The 18,249-nt window shown below is 37.7% G+C and overlaps 1 protein-coding gene across 1 annotated transcript; it reads left to right on the forward strand.

Annotated features, from left to right (window-relative positions):
• Positions 1 to 899: 899 nt before the first annotated feature.
• On the forward strand, positions 900 to 17,275 carry LOC140145065 (epidermal differentiation-specific protein-like). Its single transcript, XM_072166851.1, is given in 7 exon segments — positions 900 to 935; positions 8,736 to 8,857; positions 10,939 to 11,065; positions 12,049 to 12,055; positions 12,247 to 12,382; positions 15,474 to 15,600; positions 16,383 to 17,275. Coding segments are annotated over 7 exon segments (1,068 nt in total). The 3' UTR covers positions 16,896 to 17,275.
• The last annotated feature ends 974 nt before the right edge of the window (positions 17,276 to 18,249 follow it).

Genomic DNA, 18,249 nt, shown 5'->3' on the forward strand with positions numbered 1-18,249 from the left:
TGTGACTAGACGGGCCGAAGCGTTTTGTAGTTTCTGGAGTTTCTGCAGATCAATGTCGGGCAGGCCTGATAGGAGCGAATTGCAGCAGTCCAAGCGGGAGGCGACGAAATCGTGGACTAAACGTTCAGTGGAATTGCTATCAAGGTGTTTCCTGATTTTTCCAAGCATATGAATAAATGCCCAGCCACTGCCACAGATGTTGCTTACATGAGTCTTAAGTCTAAGATGGCTAACAAAGGTGACTCCCAGATTGCGAGCCTCCGGGCTTGAACTGATGTACGCATCAACAATCTTAATCTGTGGAAGTGGTTCGGAGTCAACAAAACGCCAACTAAAATGAAATATCTCCGTCTTGTCGTCATTGAGCTGCCCATGCTTTGATGTCACTAATGCAGGCTTCCAAACGATGAATAACAGAGTATCTCTCATGCCGTTCAAAACATGCATAAACTTGAGTATCGTCCGCGTACTCGATGTGCTGCAACTTGTGGCGAGAGATGATATCACTGATTGGCGCAGTATAGAGAGTAAATAGCGGAGCACCGCACAGCGATCCCTGAGGTACACCACAGATAATCTCATTGTGCTTGGATTCGCAGTTGTCAATTGCAACAATTTGTGAGCGATTCTTGAGGTAAGAGGAGAACCACTTTACAGCAGTGCCAGATATTCCATAGCGAAGTTGTAGTCTCCGAAGAAGGACTTGGTGGTCGATAGTATCGAAGGCAGCGCTCAAGTCCAAGAGGACGAGCACTGCCTCCCGATGGCCATCAACCGACTGATGCGCATCATTCTGAACCTTCAAAAGCGCAGTCTCGGTAGAATGGCCAGGACGATAGGCCGATTGCGTGCATGTGTACAGTAGTTTGAGGGTGGTCAAGTAATCATGTAACTGAGCCATGACACATCTTTCCATTAGTTTGGAAAGAAAGTTGGTGAGCGAGTCGACAATTCTAAAGAGCTGTTTGCAGTTGCTTCCAGATATTCTGTGATTTGCTTCGTTCAACGCATATAAGACTATAAGAAACATGCATAGGGCGATTTTGGGGCCCCCAAATGCCCTGGACCCGAGCCCATCTGACGCCAAGGTAAATCCGGCCCTGCTCTCCATTATCAGCCATTATTTAATTTTTGCCTTCGTGCTCAGAGCCCCTGAACCCACCCTGTCCCCCGCTTGTTACGCCCCTGTAAAGAATGCTACTTAACACTGCGACTGACAATAAACATAGACAAACCAAGAGAACAATTATTGTGTCGCGAAGGTATAGCTAACCGCAAACAGTGCTGTAATCGTAGCAGCAATCATTATTGCCTTGACATACGGCGTCACAAAAACATCCACCAGCAGAGGAACCACAATGTCCAACGCATGATTTCAGTTCTGTCAAACAAAGATACAAAAATGAAGATAAGATATCGCAGTGGTCACAGACCTGGAGTCCAGTTGTGTCGTTTAGGAAGATGATTGGCCTTTGATGGCCTTGAAATGTTTTTTTTGACATATTAGTTATTTCATGAAATATTTGTGAGTTTTTATATTAAATTTCATTTATATTAAGTTGGAGATGACCGCTTTTGGCCTCCCTTGCTTTTTGGTCATCTTATCCTTGTCTTTGCTCTGTATTTCTATTTAATTTCTTTTATTTGTAAACGATATTGAAAAAAGTAACAAAACGTAAAAGATGCAAGGGTTATAAATATCAACCAACAAAATGACCTTCATATGACTTTTGATTGCCTATACTTTGATCAGCTCGTAATCGGCGGGAATTTTAACATCGCGGATTAATATCAATATATTTTATTTAGAAAATTGTCTTGTGACACCTCGCCTAAAAAATCACAAATTATTAATTCCAAGTCCTTTACTTGTTTACTTTCTTCAACATGCACATTGCAGATCTTTAAGGTGCACAATATCACTCTTAACGTGGATCTACTTTTTCGGCGTAGTGGTAAAAGCCTAACAATTCCCGCCGATTACGAGCTAATCAAAGTATACACTGTATGCATCCTAGGAAATATAATAAAGATTGCATCCATTACAATGGATAAAGTACGGGCATTTGAAGTTTCTTTGATCTCATGTCAATGTCCAAGTTACACAATTTAATCTTTAGAAGAATAACCGTTTTTTGCCAAAAATCACGTTTTTGCCGAAATTACCAATGCATGATATTTGACCCAGCTTGATGGTTTTATTAAATCAGAATAACAAACGAATATCATCTTATATCAATATTGAGTATTTGCCAAAAACACGTTTATCTTTAAAATAAGAATACAAAAAAATCTTATTTAATAAAGTGCAATTACAAAATCAACTAGACTTAGCTGTGGTCTAAGACCACGAACACAGCCGTGTTGTGACCCCTTAAGGACCTTTGACCCCAAAATCTACGAAAAACCCATAAGCATTGGCTTGTGTCAATGCATGTGTGGACAAAGTATCACTCTGCCATGTTATTTGTGACAGAAGGGACATTTTGAATGTTTTTCGTCTTGGACCGGAAGTGACCCCTTAATGACCTTTGACCTCAATCAAAAACATACCTCATATACATTAGGTAAATATAATTCATGTGTGCACATACCGTCATCCTCGTATGTTTTTCTTAGCTAATAAATTTTCTTGAAGCAATTTGGTTTCATACCGGAAGTGACCCCTTAATGACCTTTGACCTCAAATCTGTTTATGATTCATAGACACTGGGTAATTACAATGTATGTGTGCAAGTTGCTTCACCGTCCTACGTAATTTGTGGGAGAAGTAGCATTTTGAAGCTATTTCGTTTTATACCGGAAGTGACCCTTTTATGACCTTTCACCACAAATAAAAAAATACCACATATACATTAGGTTAACATAATTCATGTGTGCACATATCGTCACTCTCCTATGTTTTTCTTTGCCAATAAAAATTTTTGAAGGAATTTGGTTTTGTACCGGAAGTGACCCCTTAATGACCTTTGACCTCAATTCTGTGTATGATTTATATGCACTGGGTAATAACAATGCATGTGTGCAAGTGGCGTTACTGTCCTGCGAAATTTGTGGGAGAAGTAGCATTTTGAGTTGAAATCACGTTTTTGACCTCTGTGACCCCTACGTGACCTTTGACCCCACAAGTTTCATGTGACATGTAGGGGCATGGTCAGTGATGATTGTGACCAAGTTAGGTCAAAATCGGTGTACGGATGTCAGTGCTAGAGCAACTGTAAAAGTCGACAGAAGAAAGAAAGAAAGACTAGACATAGCTGTGGTCTAAGACCACGAACACAGCCGTGTTGTAACCCCTTAATGACCTTTGACCCCAAAATATACGAAAACCCCACAGGCATTGCCTCATGTCAATGCATGTGTGCACATAGTATCATTCTGCCATGTTATTTGTGACAGAAGGGACATTTTGAATGCTTTTCGTCTTGGACCGGAAGTGACCCCTTGATGACCTTTGACCCACAAAAAAACACATATACATTAGGTAAGCATAATTCATGTACATACCGTCAATCTCCTATGTTTTTCTTAGCTAAAGGAATTTGGTTTTATACCGGAAGTGACCCCTTAATGACCTTTGGCCTCAAATCTTTTTATGATTCATAGACACACAATGCATGTGTGCAAGTTACGTCATCGTCCTACGTAATTTGTGGGAGAAGTAGCATTTTAAAGCTATTTCGTTTTATACCGGAAGTGACCCCTTAATGACCTTTGACCTCAAACAAAAAAATACCACATATACATAAGGTAAACATAATGCATGTGTGCACATACCGCCACTCTCCTGTTTTTCTTAGCTTATAAAAAATTTGAAGAAATTTGGTTTTATACCGGAAGTGACCCCTTAATGACCTTTGACCTCAAATCTGTGTATGATTCATAGACACTGGATAATAGCAATGCATGTGTGCAAGTTGAGTCACCGTCCTATGTAATTTGTGGGAGAAGTAGTATTTTGAAGGTATTTCGTTTTATACCGGAAGTGACCCTTTAATGACCTTTGACCCAAATAAAAAAAATACCACATATACATTAGATTAATATAATTCGTGTGTGCACATACCGTCACTCTCTTATGTTTTTCTTAGCTAATAAAAATTTGTGAAGGAATTTGGTTTTATACCGGAAATGACCCCTTAATGACCTTTGACCTCAAATCTGTGTATGATTTATAGACGCTGGGTAATAACAATGCATGTGTGCAAGTGGCGTTACTGTCCTGCGAAATTTGTGGGAGAAGTAGCATTTTGAGTTGAAATCACGTTTTTGACCTCTGTGACCCCTGCGTGAAATTTGACCCCACAAGTTGCATGTGACATGTAGGGGCACGGTCAATGATCATATTGACCAAGTTAGGTCAAAATCAATGTAAGCATGTGAGTGCTAGAGCAAATGTAATGGTCGACAGAAGAAAGAAAGAAAGAACTAGACTTAGCTGTGGTCTAAGACCACGAACACAGCCGTGTTGTCATCCCTTAATGACCTATGACCCCAAAATCTACGAAAACCCCACAGGCATTGCCTTATGTCAATGCATGTGTGCACATATTATCACTCTGCCATGTCATTTGTGTCAGAAGGGACAATTTAAATGTTTTTGTCAGGGACCGGAAGTGATCCCTTAATGACCTTTGACCCAAATAAAAAAATACCACATATACATTAGGTAAACATAATTCATGTGTGCACATACTGTCACTCTCCTATGTTTTTCTTAGCTAATAAAATTTTTAAAGGAATTTGGTTTTATACCGGAAGTGACCCCTTAATGACCTTTGACTTAAATCTGTGTATGATTCATAGACACTGGGTAACAGCAATGCATGTGTGCAATTTGCGTCACCGTCCTATGTAATTTGTGGGAGAAGTAGCATTTTGAAGCTATTTCGTTTTATACCGGAAGTGACCCCTTAATGACCTTTGACCTCAAATAAAAAAATACCACATATATATCAGGTTGACATAATTCATGTGTGCACATACCGTCACTCTCCTATGTTTTTCTTAGCTAATAAAATTTTTTGAAGGAATTTGGTTTTATACCGGAAGTGACCCCTTAATGACCTTTGACCTCAAATCTGTGTATGATTTATAGACACTGGGTAATAACAATGCATGTGTGCAAGTGGCGTTACTGTCCTACGAAATTTGTGGGAGAAGTAGCATTTTGAGTTGAAATCACGTTTTTGACCCCTGTGACCCCTACTTGACCTTTGACCCCACGAATTTCATGTGACATGTAGGGGCATGGTCATTGATGATTGTGACCAAGTTAGGTCAAAATCGGTGAACGCATGTCAGTGCTAGAGCAAATGTAAAGGTCGACAGAAGAAAGAAAGAAGAAAGAAAGAAAGAACTAGACTTAGCTGTGGTCTAACCCACGAACACAGCCGTGTTATAACCCCTATATGACCTTTGACCCCAAAATATATGAAAACGCCCATAGACATTGGCTAATGTCAATGCATGGGTGCACGTGGCACCACTTTGCTATGTTACTTGTGGCAGAAGGGGCATTTTGAAGGTTTTTCGTCTCAGACCGGAAGTGACCCCTTAATGACATTTGACCCCAAATAAAAAATACCACATATGAATTAGGTAAATACAATTCATGTGTGAACATACTGTTACTGTCCTGTTTTTCTTATCAAATTAAAAATTTTGAAGGTTTTTTGTTTTATACCGGAAGTGACCCCTTAATGACCTTTGACCTCAAACAAAAAAATACCACATATACATAAGGTAAACATAATTCATGTGTGCACATACCGTCACTCTCCTATGTTTTTCTTAGCTAATAAAAATATTTGAAGGAATTTGGTTTTATACCGGAAGTGACCCCTTAATGACCTTTGACCTCAAATCTGTGTATGATTTATAAACACTGGGTGATAACAATGTATGTGTGCAAGTGGCGTTACTGTCCTGCGAAATTTGTGGGAGAAGTAGCATTTTGAGTTGAAATCACGTTTTTGACCCCTGTGACCCCTGCGTGACCTTTGACCCCACGAGTTTCATGTTACATGTAGGGGCATGGTCAATGATCATTGTGATTAAGTTAGGTCAAAATCGATGTAAGCATTTGAGTGCTAGAGCAAATGTAAAGGTCGACAGAAGAAAGAAGAAAGACTATACTTAGCTGTGGTCTAAGACCACGAACACAGCCGTGTTATAACCCCTATATGACCTTTGAGCCCAAAATATATGAAAACGCCCATAGACATTGGCTAATGTCAATGCATGGGTGCACGTGGCACCACTTTGCTATGTTACTTGTGGCAGAAGGGGAATTTTGAAGGTTTTTCGTCTCAGACCGGAAGTGACCCAAAATGACATTTGACCACAAACAAAAAAAATACCACATATGAATTGGGTAACCACAATTCATGTGTGAACATACCGTTACTGTCCTATGTTTTTCTTAGCAAATAAAAAATGTTGAAGGTTTTTCGTTTTATACCGGAAGTGACCCCTTAATGTCCTTTGACCTCAAACAAAAAAAATACCATATATACATAAGGTAAACATAATTCATGTGTGCACATACCGTCACTCTCCTATGTTTTTCTTAGCTTATAAAATTTTTTGAAGGAATTTTGTTTTATACCGGAAGTGACCCCTTAATGACCTTTGACCTCAAATCTGTGTATGATTCATAGCCATTGGGTAATAGCAATGCATGTGTGCAAGTTGCGTCACCGTCCTATGTAATTTGTGGGAGAAGTAGCATTTTGAAGGTATTTCGTTTTATACCGGAAGTGAACCCTTAATGACCTTTGACCCCAAATAAAAAAATACCACATATACATTAGGTAAACATAATTCATGTGTGCACATACCGTCACTCTCCTATGTTTTTCTTAGCTAAGAAAATTTTTTGAAGGAATTTCGTTTTATACCGGAAGTGACCCCTTAATGACCTTTGACCTCAAATCTGTGTATGATTCATAGACACTGTGTAATAGCAATGCATGTGCGCAAGTTGCATCACCGTCCTACGTAATTTGTGGGAGAAGTAGCATTTTGAAGGTATTTCGTTTTATACCGGAAGTGACCCCTTAATGACCTTTGACCCCAAATAAAAAAAATACCACATATACATTAGGTTGACATAATTCATGTGTGCACATACCGTAACTCTCCTATGTTTTTCTTAGCTAATAAAAATTTTGGAAGGAATTTGGTTTTATACCGGAAGTGACCCCTTAATGACCTTTGACCTCAAATCTGTGTATGATTTATAGACACTGGGTAATAGCAATGCATGTGTGCAAGTGGCGTTACTGTTATACAAAATTTGTGGGAGAAGTAGCATTTTGAGTTGAAATCACGTTTTTGACCCTGTGACCCCTACTTGACCTTTGACCCCACGAATTTCATGTGACATGTAGGGGCTTGGTCATTGATGATTGTGACTAAGTTAGGTCAAAATCGGTGTACGCATGTCAGTGCTAGAGCAAATGTAAAGGTCGACAGAAGAAAGAAAGAAGAAAGAAAGAAAGAAAGAACCTGTAAGAAAAAAGACACAGCCGTGACGTACGTCGTACAGCCGTGACTAACGTCACGGCTGTGTAAAGAACCTGTAAGAAAAAAGACACAGCCGTGACGTGTAATTTTGCCCTGAAAGCCCTAAACAGAGTCTGCGAAGATATTCTTCACCACAGATAAGCTCATGGTATAGTTGGAGACATATGGTTGTATAACTGTACTGATAAGATGACTATTATTGCAGATGGCTTGACCAAATGTTCATGTTAATTCCATATAGATAAAATATATTGATATTTTTATTCACTAAGTATTTGAAAAAAAACTCCCCAACAACCTATTTCTCCCTCCAAATTTTACTTTCAGTAAGGAAACTTAATTCATGTGTCCAAGTACTTGCACACACACATATCTATTTAATGTAATCTTCGACATAGTGGTATATCTCAGGTCTCATGGTATATCATAAGTCACTATGTGGTATTGACCAATATTTTGTAGGTTATTATTTTCACAGTATTTAACTATATGTAAAATATGAGTGGATTAAACTGTATAAAGTATGACGATTAGCATATCAGGGACTTTGTAGGGTTCATTTTCAATTTTGGACTTGGGTGGTTTTTTGAATCATATACAAAGACAACAACGTTGGAATGAGATTACCACTAGTAAGATAATACAAAATAAAGCACACAGGTATGTATAATGTTGATAAGCATTCTGCCATGTAATATAAACCACACACGTTCCTTTATTAAACCATTTTTTTTTTCTTCAAAAGTCACTCTCCAGTAATGAATGTGTTACAAGTGGACTTTTATACATACTGGATTTCAATCAATGTGTTACAAGACTCAAATCACGGAATTGGGTGGTTCTTTCATACATGCTATTTCTCACATGCTCAATAGACACAGATGATGAATTTGAGTTGTTCTTTCATACATATGACAGGCCTATGTATAGCAACAAATTCCCATGCTTAACTCAATTTGGCCAACGTATGGACTTGGGTGGGTTTTGTATTCATATATTCAAGATCAATTGCCTGTTGATCTCATCATGTGTATAATAAAATGAATGGTTCATATATTATGAATATCAACGTAACTCATTTTGTGAAAAATGCTCACTATGCCGTAAAAGCGACGATTTGTTGTCATGTTTAATTGTAACACTTTAGGTTGGTAAACTGTTCATTCTTTCTTTCTTGATTTGTTATTTATTCTTCTGCACATTAGATCATCATCTACCAAGATGTAGACTTCAAGTGAGCTTCACGTGAACTTACCTCCGATGTTAGCTATTTAGGCTCTATCGGATTCAACGATAGAATCTCTTCAATCAAAGTCTTCGGCAGTGTGTAAGAATTTTGTGTTTGTTCGTTTGTTTTGGTTTGCTACTTAGTGTGTGTGTTTTTAACAAATTAAATTGGATTGGGGATGAAATCGAAATCTCACCGGTCGAGTTTTGATTTCGTTACTTACGCTGTCCTTTTTGACAAGTTTAGATTGAATTACACGTAGCCTTAATGTACGATCTTTTTAAATTTGTAAATTTGTAAATTTTTCTTTTTGTCTTCCAAAATGATAATATGGAATCATTATAAAAGTTCCCAATACATTTGGACGCGAAAAACATTGGAATTTGCAACGAAACAACATCATAAATTTCACCTCTATCACTCGTAATATCTCGCACGTTTTAGATAAATGCTTGTTAAATTACTCGCGCATGCTCCAGCCGCTGGACCAATCACAGTCGACTCAGCGAGATCCTGCCGATGTTTGCCGAATGACCAGCCGAACTTTTAATCTTCGTGTGTTCGGCACGGGGATTTTAGAAAGGTCTTTGAGGATGAATGGTGTTTTGAATCTGACAACTTTCAACTCCCATTTAGACAAAATGGCAATCTACACGAAGTTTTTTAAACCTTGAAAATCGGTGAAGAGATAAGGAAGATAATGACATTTTTCAGCCCACATGTTTTTGATCATCGGAATTTTTAGGCAAGTTGACAATTCTGGAACATTTTGAGGTATAAATTTCATCGTAAGATTCACAATTTCTTGGATTTTTTCGATGAATACTTCATCATCGGAAAACTACACAGTATAACACTGTGCAAGTTTTAACGTGTTACATTTTCGAGTTTTGTGTTACATTTACGCCAAAGTTGGACCAAATTTGAGTAATATTTCGGATTTTCCCGTTTCTACTGCACGGAAGATCATAAGGCCGAATAAAAATAAGACATGTTTCTCGTCCCCTCCCGCTTCCTTTTTTGAGGCCGCTTCAAATTTATTTTCAGTTTTTTTTATAATTCAGTCAAAACTTTTGAAGAAAGATGTCTTGGAAGTTGAGATGTTTTCTATAGCCTTGCTAATATGCAAGAAACAATTCTGGATGGTTCTGTGATCACTAGCGGGGGCGTACCTACCAGAACAATAAAATAAAAAGGACCTCAAGCCCTCTTCCTCCTTTTCTTAATCCCGGACGCGAAACATGTTTTTTATTTTTACTCGGCCAAATCATCCTCCAGACACGCTCCAGAAGACATGCAAATGCATGGAGTACAATACCAATCACCTGTTTAACTGGTATTGATCATAGTAATTCTTTGTACTCCATGCATTAGCATGGAGCGTGTCTGGAGGATGATTTGATTCACGGCGGGAAGTGCAGGGCAGCGTGAGTGAACACGGGTCACTGAATTAGCATAAAGGTCACACAAAACAGCTTCCGCGCAAGCGTGCTAACCTCACAGTGAAAAATTTGACCTTACAAAGCTGTCGAGTATTTAGAGCGGTATAGAATCAGAATCAGATTTTATTGACATTCATCTTATAACAAAATATGGTCAAAACAATAATACGATATGGTCATTTTCACACTAAAGGGTGTAACTTTTGATTTTTAGGGTCAAAATTTCAAACCACTTAAATATGTTTCTGTTTACTGAAATCATGCATAGAAGCAACTTAAATTCCAGTAAAATAATAGTGTGTAAGTTCGTAGTGGGACGCCGAGTGCGGCCTCAGAGTTTCTAAGAAAGTTAAAACCTAATGCGGAGTATTTAGTTTTTTAATTTTTTTATGTGTCCGTACAGGCTATGGGACAAGCATTTTATTCATAAGGTATCCAATGTCTGTTGCAAATGGTTGAATAAAAGAATAAAGTCAATACTTCAAATTAATTCTTCTTTGTGCTGTCTTTCCATATGAAAACTCAACATCAGTTTCACATACAAATAAGTTTTGTTTCATTGTTTTAAAAAAATATTAAAAAAAAAAAACACAAAAAGAGGACAATGGGTACGATTTTACCAACGTGCGCGACAGCTTTGAGACACAGGTTTTATTTTATTAATGTGCATGTACCTTTAATAATTTGATTTAATTGGTTAACGATCATATTTAATTTCATTAATTTCTGTGTTTGCAGATGGGCAGGCTACGAGCACGCAGACTACAAAGGCAGACAGTACATATTGGAAGAGGGGAACTACACAGATTGGGGAAACTGGAAAGGATCAAATGACCAATTGTCATCCCTGAAGAGACTCAATGCGGTACGTTGCGATACAATTGAATACCTGAGTGGAAGAAGGGACCAACTCCATCAAAACTTTTTTTGAGATATTAAGAAAAAACTTAATATTTGGAAAAGTTTTATAGACAGAATGTTCTCATCTTCAGGGGACCTTTAATACATGAACATACAATATCACATACATTTGAAATTATATATGATGTTTCCATCGCAATGGTACATATCTTAATGCGAGCTGGAGTTGGGCCCTTCTTCCAATAATATACTGCAAGTGCCAGTTCCGTAAGCAGATGTGTTATAAATAGCTACAGAAATTTAATAATTACCCATTAATTGCACAAGTAGAAGCATGTAATATGTTAGCAAGAAAGTTTATTGTAGTGAAAAGCAGATTTCATGGATGAACAAAATTCCTCTTTAACCCAATATCTGTGGAAGAAGGGCCCAACTCCATGGAGTTAGGTCTTTCTTCCATTAAAATTGGGCCCTTCTTCCACTCAGGTATTCAATTATTATGTCGACTTAAAGTAAACTTTATAAATATGACCGTACACCACGAATGAGCCGTATTTTGAGTTACAGTGTAAAATATGCATGAAGGTCGTATTCATTGGTACGTCAAGTTGGGGTTACATGTATCTCATTTTGGTAGTGCCAGTCAAACACCTTTTAAATCAATCAATAATCCTATTGTTGAAGAGGATAATAAGATAAATAGAAGTCTTAAATAGCTCTAGTCTTTTTTGCTTTGTCTAAATCCTGTTCAAGTGGTGGGATACAAATATATTGTCTAGGTATGTATAACCAACAATTAACAATGAGAAGACATTCTAGAACCACGTTGACTTGGGGATGATTTGAAATGACTGCCAATTATGACTGTTTGATATTTATTACCAGCAATGTGGAAAAAGAGACACATGTAGAACCGAAATAAGGTACCATTTTTTTTAAAGGACAAAGTTCAACAAACCATAACCCCGCTTCCATTTTAAAGCTTAGGATATAAGTTTCTAAACACGAAATAAAACAAAACTGATCAGGGGGGACTTTACAGCTCATTCGTGGTGCACGGTCTCAGATCTAATGATATGTACTCTAACGTTGCTATCCGATCCCTTAACCATGTTAGAGCAAAACAGACAGAAAGACACATGAGACATGAGGCCAACTTCACATTTCATTTTTCTTTGTTTCCAGGAGAGACTCCGAATATTGTCCTCTATCAGCATACCAACTACGGAGGTACTGCCGTGTCCTTTCAATACCAGATTGACAACCTAGGATATTATCATTTCAACGACCAGGCGTCATCCGTCAAGGTCAAAACGGGAACGTAAGTACATCAGACCTTTCGTATAGCACAACCGTGATAACATTACCTTTTTTCTATGATTTCCTATTATACTTTCCGGCGCAATTTGAGTACATTTTTATCCATTAGGCTGCGTTCACATAGAAGTATACTATTCGGGTATACGGTGCACGTTTTACAGGTGCACGCGTATATACATCAATCGAGCAAGGCAATTTCATAGTACCGGGTCACATAAGGCTACGATCGCATAGAAGTATACTATTCGGGTATACGATGCACGTTTTGCAGGTGCACGCGTATAGATTAAATCGAGCAAGGTAATTTCATAGTACCGGGTCACATAAGAGCTATTCGAAAAGGCCGTATACCTGCGTATAGTATAGTATAGTGGGAATCGCGCGTGTTCGATTTTAGTGCAGCGTATACCGTCCAAATTTTAAAAACCTAAACCATATGTGGGCAAATTCATTTTTTAAATAGATGCACTATCTAATTCTGTACATTATGACACCTCATTGAATGCAATGTGACCTCAAGAAGTAAAGTTACAAGCATTTGATAAGACGAAGAAAATGGGTAAACTGACATATCGCTATTCGCTGTACGAAATACGCTCATTCGATCAGGCTGAGTTCACATAGTATACTCCTATATGAACTCAGCCTGATCGAATGAGCGTATTTCGTATAGCGAATACCGTATACCGTATACTTCTATGTGAACTCAGCCTAACGCAAGAAAGTGCGAATTAAACTTTTGACGAGGTGAACTTGGCGTCATATCAGTCGGCTAATTCGATTAAGGTAGTGGAAAGCATGTTCAGTTTGATTGATTAACTAAGGTGTGACGCACACGAGATATACATTAATAGTAAGAATAAGGATCAATGAAGTTAAAAACGGAAAAGATAAAATAGTAGAGGCAAAGTAGTTGCACTACGTGGATTTTCCCGATCGAGTGGACCAGGAATAATAGACAAAGGGATAGGCATCCTAGACTGCTGCCCTCATTCGGAATATGTATCCTAGGTCTAGACAATAGGCGGATTAGCGGCCATTTTGTCTTCGACATTATTTTTTATTCACGTGTCCTTATACTTTAGTACACAAATATATAAGTTAACAGGTTTACAATATTAAAATTAAATTTTGAATATACAATATATTCTGTAGTAAATCGATCAAATGGCGGTGATTGTTCAGGTATTATATGCTTGATAAAATTAAACTGTCTGACCAGCTAGTATTCTCCTCCGCCGTCAGTGTGATTCCAGACACTCCACGTACCATGTTGCGAAGGTGGAGGAGACTAAAGCTGTAATGACAAACACGCATGCGTTAAAAATATGTAGCCTAGGTCGAACAATAGCGTGACGTAGTTTCCGGCATTGTTCCTATGCACTTTCACCCTCCTGAGTGGACTTAGGGCTTCGGACGCACATGCGCACACGTGCTGAAGAGGGTCAGGTTTTAATCCGCATGAGTGCATATAGGTCAACTCAGCCTCGTTCGTAGCTTGGTTGACATTACTGCCAAATTTCGATGGGGTGGGGTGTGGGGGTTGTGTGGGTGGTTGGGGGGGTGTTGGCACCCGCATATAAAAGTGGGCACCTGTACCGGAACCAGAAACTAGTGATTTATCAATGACATAATTATTTCTTAGGAAAAACATGGGGAAGTGGATTATTCAGTGTCGGTCTCTATTTCGTCTATGTTTTGCATTTTTTTGACAATTTTGCAAAAAGGTATTCGGCACCGTATATTCTTTAGCAACTTCGAAGTACAGACTTGACATTAAGTATGGAATATTTCTTCACAAAGTGCCAATATATACCTGAAAGGGGTCTGCATAAAATGTGCTTTCCATGAATTTACATTATGGTGCTCACAATGTAGTGAATTAGTCTAAAATGACAGATTTAAGAAGAATGAATTTGAGTTTTGTAGGGGTAAAATATTTGAATTTCTGAACATTGTTCTGATATTGTCAAATTTATTGAAGTTTGAGGTGATATGTACTGAACCCAAATACCAGTGTTGATCAGAACTGAAATGCTTGTAAAGTACCAGTTTTGAAATTGGGAGGAAAAAATAGCGCTTAAAAGTGGTAGGCCTACGTACTCCGAAAGTTTGTGTGTTATAAACTTACTGCACACAAATAAATAGCATGAGTCCATTGGACAACCAGGAACTCGCGCAATTGTTTTTGTACCGTAAGGTTATAACATTTGACCCCAGTGATGGACATTCAAACTTTCTGAGTACGTGCCAATTTTAGAGCCATGTTTTAAGCTCTTCCCATTTTCAAAAACTTGATACATTGCAAGTGCATTTCAGCGCTGACGAATGCAAATTGTTGACGAAGTTTAGGAAATATTATCTCAAACCCTGATATATTCGATTATAACAGAACAAAGTTGCATAAAGTTCGAAATTGTGTACCACAAAGCTCAAATTCAGCCTCCTTAAAAGCTCTTAAAATTCGCCATTTTAGGCATATATGCACTACATTATGAGCACCATAATTGTAACTCATGGAAAGTGCATTGGCTATCAAACAATTATTTTACACCATCTCCCGACACATTCCATTACTATATTAATTTAATTATATAATATTTAGCCCGTGCAATTTATGCAGACCCCTTCCAGATTGGTCTTAGTACTTCGTGAAGAAATATACCATACTTAATGTCAAGTCTGTGTAGAGCGGAACGAATTTCTCCTTACTTGTAGATACCACGTAACATGCATTATCCAAATCCACGAATGACGTGTTGATGTTTTAGTCGGTATAAAGTTTGTTACTTGGAAAAGAAGGTGTTTCAAAGTTTGGGCCAAGGTGTTCGGTATTATGAAACGAAGAGTCCGTCATCTTTTCTTCATTTATTAATGGTCTCCCTAGTCTTTCCCAGATGACTTACTTCACGCTTTCTCAAATCATTGCCTTCTTCTCTATTCGAGGATCATAATGTCATTTTTATTTTATTTCGTAGTCTCTGATCCAATCTTGTAAATTTTTTCGCCAATTACCCTCGAGTCAATGCGCAAATTAAAAATTGTTGGGGTGCAGAATTTTGATTCACTATTTTTGTTGATTTCATTTGCAGATGGATCCTGTACGAACATTCCAACTGCAATGGTAGACAATACATCGTCACTGAGGGTTCCTATCCTGATTGGAACGCTTGGAGTGGTTCCAACGACCAAATATCATCACTGCGGCCAGTGAAAGAAGTAAGCGTGAATAACTTATTTACAATGTATATTCATACTAGGTTAATCAGTATGTTACTGCTAAATGTTAAGCATGTTGTCGTTTTATTTTATGACTCCGAGTTTATTGTCTAAACTTAGTTATATGCAGTCAAGTCTTGACAATGCTTGATAACTTGTGGCAATATGTACATGTATATACATGTATCAAACATTGCTATTTTGTTAAGGAATGTCAAGTTTCGTTGGCCTATAGACGAATCCAATTTTACAATTTCCGAGTATTTATTAAAGGCTGTAAAGATAATGTCAATCGACATTAAAGCCATGATGTACGATTTCAATCAAATTTTAATTTGTTATTGACCAAAAATGATGAATTAATGACATCTGTGATAACTGTCGGGAACGTGTTCTGCTCATTTGAAGTCGAACTAATGAGCTATAATGAAAAGAAACCCACTGACTATATTGACCGTTTAATGTAGAACCCTAACTTGGGAATTAATTATCCGAATTCAGATAATAATAATTCAAAATCTATTTCCCTACAACCACAATGAATTTGGCTGATTCCAATTAGGTGTAAGTGGTAAGTTTGATGAATGTCATCAAACTTACAACTTACACCTAATTGGAATCATTAAAACAAAATATGGTTTTCTAAAAATTAATCAAATCCATTTAAAAAAAGAAAGAAAAAGATACTTCAATATCCCATTCACGTTTCAGAACTTTCAGTCTTGTCTCTATCTGACTAACTATCGCGGTCTAAAACGTCTCATTCTCTTTACTTTCTCCAGCCTGCTTTTGCAACAGAAGTCCTCAGCATGGAATTTGACATCGCTGCTGGTTTACTGAATACCACTCCTGTTGCTCTTGTTAATCTTTCTCAAGCCAACAGCACCAGTTCCAATCAACAGGCTTCATGGAGCACCACCCGTTCTGTCACCACAACTAAAACCTACGAGTGGCACTGGGAAAACAGCACAACGATCGGTGTTTCAACTACCTTCAAAACCGGCGTGCCTTTCATTGCCGAGGGAGAAATCTCCCTGAGCGTTGAAAACACGTTCGCTGTTGGAGAAACTAAAGGTTCGGAGAACACCCAGTCAGATGAGTGGAGCTTCGAGTTACCAGCAACGGTCAAACCTAAAACCAGGCTTCGTGTGCAGGTGAATATCCAGCAGGGCAAGATTGATGTGCCATTCAGGGCCGTATTGAAGAGAGGCACCAGACGCTGGGAGGAGCGCGGTACATACAAGGGAACGCAGAGTTACAACCTGCACGTAGATTATACAGAAACACCACTTTAAATACTATTAAGCGAAAGTAAAAAGTAAAATTTTGTATCCTGTAGGACGTGCTCTACAGGATTTTTCAATTTTAAAAATGCTCTTTAAAAATTATCTAAACCTTATCAACTAGTTTTTGTGTTTATGAGTGAGATGGTGTCTAAGTGTTGCCCAACCTCAAATTATAAGCTTCCCCCAAGCGCCCAATACCGTATATTTGGGCGAATTTACCCGAATTTAGAACGCAAATCACTCAATTGGGCGGAAAAGCACTTGACTTAAAAACTTTTGGTACTTGAGGGAAAGTTACTGACCAATCAACAAATGGTCCCGGAAAGGCATTGTAATTGCAATTTGGAGCTACAGAGACTCAAAACCTTTATAAATCCGCTAAATTGAAAGAAAAAAAAACCACCAAAAAAAAAACAAACAAAAAAAAACAAAACAAAAACAAAAAAAACACGTCAAATTACCGTCGCGACCGGAAACATCCAGTTTTCGTCCGTTTTCAACAATACAAATGTTGCGCCAAAACAAATCAATCTATTCAATGAATGTTTCAGAATAAGTAGTTAATATGTTTGCCACTGTATTGGTTTTTATTACATTAGATACACTTTTGATTATATATATATATATATTTTTCAAACACTGTATAGATCATTCTAGGACACCTTGTAATTTCAAATTGAACATGTTTGATTTAGGCATCATAAATCTGAACTCACACATGCATCTCGCATCTTGGTTTTTTTTGCACCCTACTGGAAACAAGTCATTATTTTTTTGCCTAATCAAGATGTTTGATGTTTATAGATATATAATATGATATGGTATATAATATGAGTAACTAACATGACTATAAAACATTACTAATAGCCACTTGTATACAAGTGTAAATATAAGCAGAAATTAGTAAGCATAATTTTGTACTTTCTCCAATGTCTTCTAATTTTTCAAACAAAAACCTTTAAAACTTAAAAACGGGCACAAATACCAACTAGAGCTGATGTGGCTCAGGAGCCACAAATATAGGGAGTGGTGTCTGATTTTGATGACCTCTGCATGACTGCATGACATTTGACTTCAACTTTTAAAATATTCTCAATTATGTGTTTTAAGCCCAAATGGAGAATTTTTAACATTTGACCCACACCTTATATTAAGCTTGGGCTAGTGGTTATTCTGACCACGTTTGGTGCTCATAGCATTTAAATAAGAGTAGAAATATCAATTTAAATTTTCCAAACAATGTCAACTAATTATCTCTTTATGACCTTTGACCCCTATCTGTGTACACCTTATATCAAGCTTGGGTCAGTCCTTCTAGTGCCCAAATTTGATATAAAATTTGATCGATTGAGCCCATATTTAT

The sequence above is a fragment of the Amphiura filiformis genome, unplaced genomic scaffold, assembly GCF_039555335.1.
Source record: "Amphiura filiformis unplaced genomic scaffold, Afil_fr2py scaffold_124, whole genome shotgun sequence".
In the NCBI taxonomy this organism is placed as follows: domain Eukaryota; kingdom Metazoa; phylum Echinodermata; class Ophiuroidea; order Amphilepidida; family Amphiuridae; genus Amphiura; species Amphiura filiformis.